Below are 14,313 nucleotides of genomic sequence, written 5' to 3'. Positions count from 1 at the left end.
CAGAAACTGGTGGGCATGGGCGATGTACCATATGCATAATAATGTAAATGTTTGTGTTTTAATTGTAAAATATTATCCAGGTAAGTTTGAGTAAATGGAATGATGTGTGTGCTTTCGAAAGATGGCAGGGGCTTGTGAGTGAGAGAATTCTAAGGGGTTTAAAAGGAGAAAACTGACAGTTTAAAGCAGAGCTTTCCAAACTGCGTGTCGCGGCACATTAGTGTGTCGCCGGCAGCGTGTAGGTGTGTCGCGCGAAAATTGTGCGGAAGGGCACCGCGGAGCTCCCTTACTCACGTTTGCTTCGCTTGGTCCCTCCCCTGGAACTTCCTAAAGCAGCTAATGTTAAAGCAGCTTTGCTGCTAAGGCTTAGGTGCTTTAACATTAGCTGCTTTAGGATCACGTGGCGTCTTGACGCAGGACGCACGTGATTGGCGGTGTTGGAGCGGTACGGCGAGGAGTGTGGTAACGCTGGCTGCATGAGGAGTGTGGAGAATTCGAAGTTAGCAGAGCAATTAGTCGAGCAATTTGCAATCAGCTCGGGCGAGAGGTTTCCCCACATCCTCGGTGCGGCTGCAGGGCAGCGGGGGAGAACAACGGCCCGCTGGATGCCCCCAGAGCAGGGAGGGCTGCGCCGGGCAGGCGAGGAGCTTTGAGCCTGCGCTCCCCGGAAAGGTAGAGGCGCGGGGCGAAGAGAGGGGAAGGGAGGCACTGCCCTGGGAGCAGAGCTCAGCCAACACCGGTGCGGAGAAGTGGCAGTGGCCACCAGCCCTGCGTGGTTTCAGGCGTTGCCTTCACGGACTTCTGCACTGCACTGCCGCGCGGCCAGGCCAAAGTAACACACAGGTGGACATGCCACCTGGGACTGCACTGAGCAGGCCGTCCACCATCTTGGCCAGTCGGAACGGAGCTCAGTTGATTTCTGCCATTTATTTTTATTTTTACTCTGCTGTAATTGTGGATTAACCACCCACTGGCAGTGTACCACCGGAGAGTGCTGGAACTGGACTCTGGACATAGGCATTGCAAATATTTACAGCAGTATAGCCTTGTAGTGAGACATATATATTTACACCATTTTTGTTGGACTTTTGCTTCTCTACTTCATGTGTTTTTGCAGCTGAGCTCCTACCTGGACCTACGTGTCCTAATATGTATTGTAAATACTTAATTCTGTTTATTTTTCACATTTTCTCCTGGTCCTGATTCCTATCTTTACCTCACTTTATCGCTGTGGGAGTGGAGAGCAGGTGCTGTTATTTTCATAAGAAAAAACAGAGAAAGATAAGCGCTAAAAACAGTCCTGTTATTTTCATATTTAGTTAATGCTAAAACCTAGAAATAAATTTGCATAGATTTATTCATTAAATTGCAGTTGGATTACCCATAAAATGGATACTTTTCTAATTAAGAAAAGGAAAGCTGGTGAAGATGACGTTTGTAAAGAACAAAATGTAGCGGCTATAGAGGAAGCTACGCAAGAATCAACTGTTGAACGGTCTGTATTAGTACGTAAGAAGTGTAAAGGAACAATTTCCAAGCCTCGTTTATACAGTAAAGATTATATGAAACGGGGGTTCACATTTTCTGGTAATGAAAACAATCCTTGTCCCCAGTGTTTAGTTTGTGGGGATATACTTGCAAATGAAAGTATGGTACCAAATAAATTAAAGCGTCATTTTACCTCAAAACACTATCATTTGTCAGAAAAGCCAGTAGAATACTTTATTGAGCTTTCAAAATCTATAAAGAAGCAGTCTGCATCATTCACAAAGAGAATGAAGACATCAGAGAAAGCTCAAAAGGCAAGTTACTTGGTTGCTCAAATAATTGCCAAAAATAAGGACCCACACGCTATTGCCGAAACCACCATAAAGGAATCTTGCTGTGCTATTGTTCGAACAATGTTTGGGCCCGAATTTGAGATAGAAGTTAATAAAATCCCTTTGGCAGATAACACAATCGGAAGACGTATTCAAGACATGTCTGATGACATTAAGCAGCAAATGAAGGATATTTTTCAAGACGATAATATGATCTTTACATTGCAATTAGATGAAGCAACAGATGTCAATGGGTTAGCACAATTATTGGTTTTTATACGCTTCATTCATACTGACAGAATTATTGAGCAATTCTTGTGTTGTCTAGAACTTCCAATGAGAACTAGAGGTGAAGATATATTTAAAACTTTTGATTGCTTCATGAAGGAAAATAATTTGCAATGGTTAAATTGTATAGGAATATGCACAGATGGTGCACCCTCAATGGTTGGTCCAACAAAAGGTTTTATAGCTTTAGCAAAGAAAGAGAATGAAAATATTATAATTACTCATTGCTTTTTACATCGCGAAGCACTAGTCGCGCAAACCATTGGAAATGAATTAAGAAAAGTTTGGGACAAAGTGGTTCAAATGGTCAATTACATTAAAAGTAGACCTCTTCAATCAAGATTATTTGCTCATATTTGTGAAGACATGGGGGCAAGGTTTAAAAAGCTTCTACTACACACAGAAGTCCGTTGGCTCTCAAGAGGTCGAGTGCTTTGTCGTGTATATGAATTGAGGGAAATGATGCTTAAACTTTTTGAGGAAAATCAGCAAAATGAATTCTGCGATCTAATTCAAAGCAAACTTTGGTGCACAAAATTGGCATATCTTGCTGACATATTTGAACATTTGAATAAAATAAACACCAGTATGCAAGGAAAAGGAGAAAATATCTTAACAGCGGTAGATAAAATTTGTGCTATGAGAGACAAAATAGCAATTTGGAAAAGGAAAGTGAAAGAAGGAAATTTTGAAATGTTTTCCAAAACTGCTGAGTGCCAGCTAAAATGTGATATCAGCTCGCTAATTGTTGACCATTTAACATTGCTTGGAGAGAAAGTTCATCATTACTTCCCAAATGTTGAAATCCAAGACTATGATTGGATCAGAAATCCATTTCTTTCAACTGCAATGAGGAATTTTTCACTTATTGAAGAATTAGCTGACATAAAAAATGATCAAAATCTGTTAATGATGCATGAACAGGGTGACTTAGACAGCTTTTGGATTCACATTTCAAAAATGCATCCAAACATAGCTAAAAAAGCATTAAAAATTCTTCTGCAGTTTTGTACTACATACATTTGTGAAGTATCCTTTTCAACGATGGCAAACTTAAAGACACTGAAACGTGGAAGCTTAAAAATGCTTGATGACAAAATGCGAGTGTCTTTATCTAATATTCCACCAAATATTGAAACGCTGTGTTCATCCCATCAACCTCATACATCCCACTAAAATGGTAAGTAGTTATTGGTGTCTTTCAACTTTTTTAAATTCTTGCACATATTTACATACTGTTACTCATAAATGACAACAATGTTATTATCTTACAAATCATATATTTTTTAAAAATGAAAGGTTTTCATGAAATATGTTGTATCCCCATACATTTCGTTATTACAATTTATGTATGCATCCATATCTAACGGGTTAGTTTAACCTCCGTTTTGCTAGTAAAACTGAGTTACCATGTCACGAAATGATGCATGTCTAAAAAGTGTGTCACCAACGCGAAAAGTTTGGAAAGCTCTGGTTTAAAGGTTAGATAGGGTTTAAGGATCAGTGAACGTACATCTAGTGAGAGTGGTTTTCGGTGAAGGGTTTAGAAGTGGTAGGAAGGTATATAGGTCAGTGGCTAGTGTGGTGTAGTGAGCGAGAGAGGCAGTGTGGAGTAGTGGCTAGAGTATTGGACTGGGAGTCAGGAGATCCAGGTTCTAGGCCCCGCACAGCCATGGAAGCTCACTGGGTGACTTTTAAGTCACAGACTCTCAGCTCAACCCACCTCACAGGGTTGTTGTTGTGAGGATAAAACGGAGAGGATTATGCACGCCACCTTGGGTTCCTTACAGAGGAAAAAAAGGTGGGATATAAATGTAATAAATAATATAAATGTAATAAATAATAATAGGACTAAGTCAGGATGATTAAATAATAACCTATATAACTGTGTATTTAATAAGAATTTTAGTTGTTTTCTTATATAATCCCATGTGTCGGTTTAATTTATTAACTCTACCAAATAGAAAAGTCTGTTTTCCTGTTACTACTCCTGTATCAGTTAAAGGAAACCAGTTAACCTATTGGGTGGCTCCTTGACATAAAGTAAAAGGGCTAAGACTCTGGGGTTCAGTGAGGACAACTGACCAAAGGGGAGGCAGACGTCCTGTTTCAGCAGGAACCTCACAGGTGAAATTCCTGGGTTCTCCCCCACTTCACTTCACCTGTGGGCTGGAAAACAATTCATTGGTTCACTTTAAGTCAAGGCCAACTCAGCCAGGGGCCCATGCCAGGTGGAACAGGGGGGGAAGCCAGTGATTTCCATAGTTGCAGTCAGCGAGGGATACTTTGCAGGCTACCCAACTGTGGGCCTGACAGGCTGCAGCGCTGCCTGTCTGGGCCTGCCAGAAAGCCGGCCTCACTGCCCCTTCCAGGTCCACATTCTACCATTTGCATTGCAGCTGCTCTCAGCTGAGCTCTATGGAATCCCATCCCCAGGTTTAATTTACTGCTCTCTCCTGGCTGGGCCTCACTGCCCACCCCCCTTGTAGGAAAGTAGATAGATGGGGCAGGTGTGCACAGCATGAGGTGTTGTTGCCACTCTCAGAATGGAGCTACTTTGCCCTGGAGGAGCCTGGCCACGCTCCTGCCTGCTACCACCTCTTGCCTTATGAGGCGTTCCTCCAGCACCCATTAAAGTTGAGGGCATCCCCACCCCTGCTCCCATGTTTAATCCCACGGGCTTTTGTGGCACAATTCGGATCCAGGGAGCCTTTCAACCTTCAAGGTGGCAACAGCCTTTTTATGAATTGCTCTGCTATGTGTTTTGGGTGTGTTTTGGCTTTGCAAGCTCAAGAGGGAAACTTTCCTGCCCCCTCCCACACCCCTTCCATCCGATCCCTACCTGCAAAGAGATATCTGAGCAATGAATTATAAATCCAAACATGTTGTTGTTGTTGAAGTTTGTGTTGTGTTTCAAACTAGGTGGCTGTAGTTCAGCCCCCCCTTCACCTCCACCCTCCACTCATTTGATTATGCAGTATAAACCATTATTTATTTATTCTTGCTTATTATAGCATTATTATTTTCATTGTTTATTATAGCATTTCAGTGGCATAGTGAAAGCTTAATGGAGGGTGCAGAACCTCAGCCCTGGAAGACCTAAAAAAAGATATTGTGGAACTGGAAAAAGTGCAGAAAAGGGCAACTAAAGTGATCAAGGGGCTGGAGCATCTCCCCTATGACAGAAGGTTACAACAGCTGGGATTGTTTCGCCTGGAAAAAAGGAGGATAAAGGGAGACATGGTAGAGATCTACAAAATTATGTGTGGTGTGGAGAATGTGGATAAAGAAACACTTTTCTCCCCCTCTCAAAATACCAGAACCTGGGGTTCACCCCATGAAGCTGATTGGTAGGAGATTCAGGCACCGCTCTCACAGAATCCCTTAGGTTGCCCCAGGTCTACTGTAGGAGAGGGTTGTTTCTGGGAATTGGTCTTCTCCTGCTCCAAAGAGATATTTCTGTGAATTTTTCGATGTGACATAAGGGATAGCCTTCGAATGAAGCTCTTTCCACACACCAAGCATTTAAATGGGTTTTCCCCTGTGTGAATTTTTTGATGTGATGTAAGGGACTGTCTCAGACTGAAACCCTTTCCACACTCGAAGCGCTGATATGGTTTCTCCCCTATATGAATTCTTTGATGGGGAATAAGGGCACTACTCTGGTAGAACCTCTTCCCACACTCCAAGCATATATATGGGTTCTCCCCTGTGTGAATTCTTTGATGGAAATTAAGGTTCTCCTTCCGCTTGAAACTTGTTCCACACTCCAGGCATTTATATGGCTTCTCTCCAGTGTGGACTATTTTATGTGCTCTCAGGGCACCCCTCTGTCTGAAGCTCTTTCCACATTGCAGGCACTTAAATGGTTTCTCTCCTGTGTGAGTTCTCTGATGCGATACAAGGTCAGGCTTCCGGGTGAAGCTCTTTCCACACTCCAGGCACTGAAATGGGTTATCTTCTGTGTGAATTAACTGAAGACTAGTAAGGCTTTGCCTGTGAATGAAACTCTTTCTACACTGCATACATTCAAATGGTCTCTCTCCGGTGTGAATTCTCTGATGTGATGCAAGGCCATGCTTCCGGGTGAAGTGCTTTCCACACTCCAGACATTTAAATGGATTCTCTTCTTTGTGAATTCTCTGATGGTTAGTAAGGCTTTGCTTGTGATCGAAACTCTTTCCGCACTGCAGACATTCAAATGGTTTCTCTCCTGTGTGAATTCTTTGATGTGAAGCAAGCTCCTTATTGCGCTTGAATCTCTTTCCACACTCCAGGCATTTATATGGTTTCTCCCCTATGTGAGATGTTTGATGGGGTTTAAGATTTGATTTATGTCTGAAGCTCTTTCCACACTCTAGACATTTGTACGGTTTCTCCTCTGTGTGTGTTTTTTGATGGGAATTAAGGAGAAAGCCCTGACTGAAGCTCTTTCCACACTCCAGGCAGTTGTATGGTTTCTCCTCTGTGTGAGTTTTTTGATGGGTATTAAGGGCAGAGGCCTCTCTGAAGCTCTTTCCACACTTGAGACACTTAAATGTCTTCTCCCCTGTGTGCAGTTTTTGATGTGCTTGAAGGGCACCCTTCTGTCGGAATCTCTTTCCACACTCCAAATGGTTTCTCCCCTGAGTGGATTCTTTGATGGGTAGTAACTGCCCCCTTCTGATGAAACCTTTTCCCACACTCCAGACAGTTAAATGGTTTTTCCCCTGTGTGTGTTCTTTGATGAGAGAGAAGTGCGGAACTCTGCCTGAAACTCTTTCTACACTCAAGGCATTTATATTGATTCTTTGCTGTGTAGGTTGTACAATGGTCATCAGTGGATTTACAAGAGAATATTTTTCCTCGCACAGGGCATTTCTTCTCTCTGTTTTCTTTGGGTGTTTTTTGTTTTATCGTAATTACATGGAGCTCACCATCCAGACATTTATTCCTCTCTTTATTCCTTTGGTTTTCTTCCAGCTTGTTCATCCCATCTCGATTCCCAATATTCTCTTTCATATCTAGCCATTTATTGCTTTTCTCGAACACTTCAGGGGCTCTTTTGCTTTTTCCCCATGCATGCCCGGCTAAAAGAAACAGAGAAACAGAACGTGAGTGCAAGGGAGAAAGGCTCTTGAAAATCAGGGACTAAACTTGATCTTCCCTCCCCTTATAAGGGAAAACCTCAGTTCCCTAAACCTAATCAAACTTTATCTCTACGAGTAAGATCAAGAGCAAGGACTACAAAGAGAATTTCAGGGAAACTAGGAGGGCTGAAACCCCAGCAGAGTTCATTTAAAAAGTTCTGCATTGTGCTCCCCCATTGAGGAAAGCAGGAATGAAAAAGAAACAGGTTCAACGGCACATTCAGAAAGGCAGCCTTTACTTCAGTTTAGCTGAGTTCAAGGAACACAAATGCAGGAGGTGCGCTGTCCACTGCAGAGTAAATCAAAATATTTTCCAAGGTCACATTCATTTCCATTCAGTGATACTGCTGCAGCATCTCTATATTGAAATTCTAGAGCACTTGCCCAATTCCTTCCACAACAACACTTCTAGAAGGAGGAAGATGGGCAGCCTTTGGCTTTACAAGGCCATGATCTGGGCAAACCAAGGGTTCACGGAGAGGCTTTTATGATTCTGAGTACCGAGTCCTGACGCAAGGCTCTCAATCTGGACTGCTTTTTGCACTCTCTTTTGCAGTTCTACACCCCCCCCCCCCCCCCGGAATCCTCCTCATCCTAAGAAAACCTGTCACCCAACTTCCTGTCACTTGGTTGGCTGGTCCAAGGAATATGCTATCAGGCAGAGGTATATTGCTACCAGGAAGAGACAAATGACAGCTACTCATAATTCCTAGTGAACATTAAACAATATTGCAGTGACATGCTCTAAACAGCAGATTTCTGAGACCAACCTGGAAGCAGCAATTTGCATGATAGAAACTTGTTTCGATCTGCAGGAGCAGAACTATACAAACCATCCTCAAGGGCACATGGGGCACATAAGAACAGTATGATATTGGCAGCTTTATTCTCTGAGAAAAAAATTGCCAATACCAAACTGCCTTTATAGAAATCTACGGTGCAACCACACTTAGAATACCATGTACAGTTCTGGTCACCACACCTAAAAATAGATATTGTAGAGCTGGAAAAGGTGCAGAAAAGGGCAACTAAAATGATCAAGGGGCTGGAGCATCTCCCTTATGAGAGAAAGTTACAATAGGTGGGATCGTTTAGCTTGGAAAAAAGGAGGGTAAGGGGAGACATGTGGAGAATGTGGAGAGGGAGACTTTTTTCTCCCTCTCCCAAAATACTAGAACCCAGGGTCATCTGATGAAGCTGATTGGTGGGAGATTCAGGACAGATAAAAGGAAAGACTACATAAAGTATGGAACTCGCTACCACAAGATGTAGCCATTCGGATGGCTTGAAAAAGGGGGTTGGTCATATTCCTGGAGGCTAAGGCCATCAATGGCTACTAGTCCTGATGGCCATGTGCTACTTCCAGTATCAGAGGCAGTGAGCCTACGTACACCAGTTGCTGGGGAACACTGGCGGGAGGGCGCTGTTGCACTTGTGTCCTGCTTGTGGTTTCCTAGTCAACAGCTGGTTAGCCACTGTGTGGACAGAATCCTGGATTAAATGGATCCCTGGTCTGATCCAGCAGGGCTCTTCTGTTCTTACTCTTTCCTAATTATGGCTGACATGGAGTTTGCCTTTTTTACAACAATTGTCAACACTGGGTTGACATCTTCATTGAGCTGTCCACCACAACCCCAGGATCTCTTTCCTGGTCATTCACTGCTAGCTCAGATCCCATCAGGCTATACTTGAAGTTGGGATTTTTTGCCCCAACGTGCATCACTTTGCACTTGCTTACATTGAACTGCATTTGCCATTTGGATGCCCATTCTCCCAGTTTGGAGAAATCCTTTTGGAGCTCTTCACAATCCCTTTTTGTTTTAACCACCCTAAATAATCTGGTGTCATCCACAAACCTGGCCACTTTACTGCTCACTCCTAATTCCAGATCATTTATGAATAAGTTGAAAAGCATTGGTCCCAATACAGACCCCTGTGGGACCCCACTATTTAGTTCCCTCCACTGGAAAATTTACCATTTATTACTACTCTCTGCTTTGTGTTCTTTAATCAGTTACTGATCCATAAGAGGACCTCTCCTCTTATTCCATGACTGCTAAGTTTCGACAGGAGTCTTTGGTGAGGGACTTTGTCAAAAGACTTTTGGAAGTCCAAGTAAACATGGCTATCCGATCACCCCTGTCTACATGTTTAGTGACTCTCTCAAACAACTCCAAAAGATTAGCGAAACAAGATTTAGCTTTGCGGAAGCCATGTTGATTCCTTTTCAGCAGGGCTTGTCCTTCTATATGCTTACTAATTTTATCTTTAATAATGTTTTCAATAATTTACACGGAATAGGCGCTAAGCTAACCGGCCTGTAATTTCCTGGCTGAATCCCTTTTAAAAAATTGGTGTTATACTGGTTATTCTCCAGTCCTCTGGTGCAGAGGCTGATTTTAGGGACATGTTGCATATTTTTGTTAGTAGATCAGCAATTTCATGTTTGAGTTCTTTAATATCTCTAGGATGGATACCATCTGGGTCTGGAGATTTATTAACTTTTTTTTTATCAATAAGGTTGAGTACTTCATCATTTGTGACCACTATTTGCCTCAGTTCCTCAGACTCCCTGCCCGAAAACATCAGTTCAGGCACAGATGGCTGTCCTATATCTTCTCCAGTGAAGATAGAGGGGAAGAATTCATTAAACTTCTCTGCAATCTCGTCCTCTTTTAGTACTCCTTCAACTCCATTGTCATCCAATGGTCCAACTGCCTCCCTAGCTGGTTCCTGCTTCTGATATATTTAAATAATTCTTTATTGTTGGGCTTGATGTTGCTAGCAATGTGCTCTTCAAAAGCCTCTTTTTGCATCTCTTATTGTCTGCTTGCATTGTCTTTGTGCAAGCTTGTGCTCCCTTTTGTTTTCCTCATTTGGGCAAGACTTCCATTTTCTGAATGAAGCCTTTTCTCTAATAGCTTCCTTGACACTGCTCGTTAACCATGCCATTGACATCTTGGACTTGGTGTTACCTTTCCTAACCTGTGGTATATGTTTTAACTGAGCTTCCATTTCTGTGGTTTGGAGTAACCTTCAAGCATTTTGAAGGGATTTAACTCTCTTGACTCCCAGTCTCACCTTCCTTTTCATCAGTTCCCTCATTTGAGAGACGTTTTCTCTTTTGAAATCAAATGTGACTGTGTTGGACCTTGTGACAAATCACCAGCTTTTTGTCACAGCTATATTGATCTGTTTTGTTGTGCTAATATTAATGAGTTTCATTTTGCAGGAAGGTATGTGCAGGTAAGAAGGGGTGAATGGTGAACAGGATGGGGCTTGTGTGTGATTGGCTGTTTTAGCTCTACTTGAGGGGTGGGGGAAGTGAGTGATGTCACAGGAGGGTTTAATGTCCATTTTGACAGTTTCCAGAGATAGGGCTTGAAGGTCAACAGAGCACCATCTTTGATGGGGAGGGAGGATTGAGAGGGGTAGTGAGGCAGATTTAGGCTAATTAGGAATATTAGCGAAATTTCTTTTGTTAAATCAATTAACAAAAGAAATAACATCTATAACACTGAATATATTTATCATGTAAATAATAAATTTACATTTTATTTTCCTGAGTTAAATCCATGTGCCAGATTGGTCTTTGTTTATGCTACCTTATTCGTGAACACATAGTAGCCAGCACTCACCTCCCAAATTAGAAGTAACAGTGATAAAACAGACACACTTGGCATTAATTGTGTTTGGGTAAAGATTAGCCGGGTCAGTGGGTACTGCTGATTTGGCAGTGACTCCCACTCCTGAGGCTTATTATCCTAGGCGTGAAAGGATAATAGGGGAATGCCTGAGTAAAAGGAGGAGTGGATGTCACATATCTCCTTGGCAATTTTCCTCTTAAATGTATATTGAATTTGATAGCACTGTGGTCGCTGCTTCCAGTTGGTTCAACAACATGTGTATCTCATACTAGGACCTGGTACGAGATGTACACATTGTTGAACCAATTGGAAACAGTGACTGAAGTGCTATCAGATTCAATGCACTGATCGCATTTCTAGCACAGGAAGGATGGGGTTAGCGAGAATGGCCCAGGCAGATATACTAGCCACGTAGGCCCTCTCTGGTGGTAAGTAATGGGAACAACCAGAAGAAGCCGTTCAGCCTCTACTAGGGAAGAGAAAAGGGAACCTCACCAAGAGAGGCCACATGCCTCTAATCCTCCATGCTGTCTTTCTAGATCCAGCAGAACCAATTCCTCCTTGGAGAAACCCTCACTCTCCTCCTCAAAGGACATGGGAGCTGAAAGGAAAAAGACAAAGAAATGCATCTCTCATCACAAAAAGACAATTTATTTATTACATAGATTTACATACCACTTCCCAGTGGTCTATCAAAGTGATTCCAGAAATGATAAGAACAAGAAACATAACAAAAACACAGTAGGTTAATCACTAGTCAGCCATCACCCTGCTGGCTGGGACACCATTCAGGGAAATCCTACATGAAGACTTGGGTCTTGAGCAGAGGTCTAAAGACGAAGCCTGAAGAGGCCTGCCTCATGTCAGTGGGGTGCGTATCCCAGAGGGCGGATGTTGGGACACTAATGGTTCTATTACAGGCCTGCCTTTTCCTCAAAATGACATGGCACCGTAAGTTCTCCTCCTGAGGGCCACAAGAGCCATCAATTAGAAAAATCCAAATACAGTAAACAGTATTGGTGAAACAAGATCTTCATTAGTCCTCATTAAAAAAATAAGTCTGTAGTTGAGGGCGCCAGATCAGGAAGGCTGAGCTGCAGAGACCCTCTCCTTCAAGGAGCCCCTGCCCCTCCTTTCCTCTTTCTCCTCCTCCACACCACCACGCAAGGCTCTTGGCTCTTTGCTCTGCACCCCCCCCCCCCCCAAGGGCCTGGGTGGATCTCTGAGAGGATTGTACCACAGCAACCATGCAAACCTTTGGGCCCCACTGAGCGGCTGGACTGCATGGATCAAGCCCCCCTCCCCCCACGATTCTGAAATGAGAACTGGAGGGGGGAGCTTTTCTCTTCCCCCCAAAGCAAAACACTGGTGCCTCCCTCCTTGTCCTCCGCCCTGCAGTGCAGCCCCCTCACCTCTCAGCCCCTCTCACCTCCGCACTGCAGCCCCCTCACCTCTCAGCCCCACACTGCAGCCCCCTCACCTCTCAGCCCCACACTGCAGCCCCCTCACCTCTCAGCCCCCCCAGCCCCACACTGCAGCCCCCTCACCTCTCAGCCCCCCCAGCCCCACACTGCAGCCCCCTCACCTCTCAGCCCCCCCAGCTCCACACTGCAGCCCCCTCACCTCTCAGCCCCCCCAGCCCCACACTGCAGCCCCCTCACCTCTCAGCCCCACACTGCAGCCCCCTCACCTCTCAGCCCCCCCAGCCCCACACTGCAGCCCCCCCAGCCCCACACTGCAGCCCCCCTTCTCTGACACTGCTCTTTCCCTTCCCCACGCCAGGCTCTTTGCTCTGCGCACCCCCCACCCCCCAATAGGGCCCGGGTGGATCTCTGAGAGGATCGTGCCACAGCAACCATGCAAACCTTTGGGCCCCACTGGGCGACTGGGCTGCGTGGATCAAGCCCCCCCCCCATGATTCCGACAGGGGAGCTGGAGGGGGGCTTTTCCCTCCCTCCCCCCAAGGCAAAACATCGCTGCCCCCCCCCTCCTCCTCCTCCTCCTCCTCCTCCTCCACCCGCGCAGGGCAGCCCCCTGACCTGGCCGATTCCCTTCCCGGAATACTGAGTCGGGGGCATTTCCGCGCCCCGCCGCCCCAATGGCGGCAGCTCCTGCCTCTCCGGGGACCAGAGCTCGGCTCAGGTCAGCCTGGGGCGGGCAGAAGCGGGGCCGCCGCCATCCCAAGCGCTCGGGGGCTCCCGGGGACACCGCGCTCTGCTTCCTAGAGAGGCAGGAAGCGCCGCAATCGGGGCGGGGAGGCGCGGGGAGGCGCCCGGAGGGCCCCCGCCCCGCCCCGCCTGCCTTCGCCTTCGCCTTCGCCTTCCAGGAAGAGAAATCGGCGTGGCGAGGTGTCCCTGCGAGGCGGGGGAGGCCGGGCCGCGGGGGCGGAGAGGTGAGGGGCTGCGCCGCGGGGCGGAGCGGGGAGGGCTGTGGGGAAAGGAAAAGCCCCCCTCCGGTTCCCCTTTCGGAGCCATGCGGGGCGGGGGGGCTTGAGCCCTGCAGGCCAGTCGCCCAGCGGGGCCCGAAGATTTCCTTGGTGCTGCTGCACGATCCTCTCAGAGATCCACCCAGGCCCCGTGGCACCGGGGGGGGGGGCAGAAAGAGCGCCCCAGGGAAAAAGAAGGGAAGGGGCACCGTGGAGGAGGCGGCGGCCCGTGCAGGCCAGCCTCCCTGGCTCGGGCGCCCTCTGCCACGGATCTTTCTTTAATGAGGAGCAACGAAGATGCTGTTTCCCCAGTATTGTTTATTAATGTGGCTCTCCCACGCTGGGGACGTTCAAGACGAGGCCGGACAGCCATCTGTCGGGGATGCTCCGACTTGGATTCCTGCGTTGAGCAGGGGGTTGGACTCGATGGCCTCGTAGGCCCCCTCCAGCCCTACTCTTCTATGATTCTATGAACGTGTGCATGTTTCTAAGCGGTGTATGCTGCGGTCCTTAGGGGGAGAACTTCTGATGGCCCATGAGATGGAGCTCTCCTTTGCAGAGGATGGGCTGGTCGAAGTGGGTGCTTCTATCTCGGCTGGGCCTTCCGTTTGCCAGGCTGAGATATGGCTATAAGGGAAACAGTGCTGGCTTCTCTACTGCTGCACCATGGCCCATCTGGTCTCTCAGCCCTGGCTGAGCAACCAGCAGACACCAGACGGATGACTCCAGGTGCATCCTGTCCCCTCCCCACCGGTGGCTTTCCTGTCTGGAAATATCTTGCCTTCCTTCCGTTGGTCTCTTGGATGGGATGGGTGATAGAGAACAGAGAAACTGTCATTTGGCATTTCTGAACATTTTTCTTCGGTCGCGTGTGCCATAAATAACATTCATATTTTGTTCTCCCATGAAGAGGGGCCTCTGATGCCCAACTTTGATGGCATCTCCTGGCTTGAAGAAAGGGAGGAAGAGCTGCTTCTCCAAGAGACGTTGACAGGTGGGTCCTT

The 14,313-nt window shown here is 46.2% G+C and overlaps 2 protein-coding genes across 3 annotated transcripts in view; one reads left to right on the top strand and one right to left on the bottom strand.

Moving 5' to 3' along the window:
- Positions 1 to 306: 306 nt before the first annotated feature.
- On the bottom strand, positions 307 to 13,107 carry LOC146356259 (uncharacterized). Its single transcript, XM_084831715.1, has 3 exons — positions 12,924 to 13,107; positions 11,380 to 11,485; positions 307 to 7,177 (listed from the first exon to the last, which is right to left on the bottom strand). The coding sequence occupies exon 3, from the start codon at positions 6,923 to 6,925 to the stop codon at positions 5,468 to 5,470; it is 1,458 nt and encodes a 485-aa protein (XP_084687841.1). The 5' UTR covers positions 6,926 to 7,177; positions 11,380 to 11,485; positions 12,924 to 13,107; the 3' UTR covers positions 307 to 5,467.
- A 221-nt stretch (positions 13,108 to 13,328) lies between these two features.
- LOC146356256 (uncharacterized) overlaps positions 13,329 to 14,313 on the top strand; it is a 44,611-nt gene continuing 43,626 nt past the window's right edge. Inside the window, exon 1 of one of the 2 annotated variants that reach the window (XM_084831868.1) lies at positions 13,329 to 14,303. In XM_084831868.1, coding sequence (XP_084687994.1) covers positions 14,231 to 14,303 — 73 coding nt within the window. In that variant the 5' untranslated portion in view covers positions 13,329 to 14,230. The remainder of the gene's footprint in view (positions 14,304 to 14,313) is intronic. The other variant, XR_014787299.1, reaches the window with a different exon arrangement.

The sequence above is a fragment of the Heloderma suspectum genome, chromosome 2, assembly GCF_057233095.1.
Source record: "Heloderma suspectum isolate Gila_16-S chromosome 2, 16-S_ref, whole genome shotgun sequence".
Classification (NCBI taxonomy): Eukaryota; Metazoa; Chordata; class Lepidosauria; order Squamata; family Helodermatidae; genus Heloderma; species Heloderma suspectum.
Note: the sequence above shows the minus strand (reverse complement) of the source record. Positions and strands in the feature narration are given on the sequence as shown.

Coding starts and splice junctions, on each gene's coding strand:
- LOC146356259 (XM_084831715.1), bottom strand. CDS start 6,925: ATGACCATTGTACAACCTACACAGCAAAGAATCAATATAAATGCCTTG.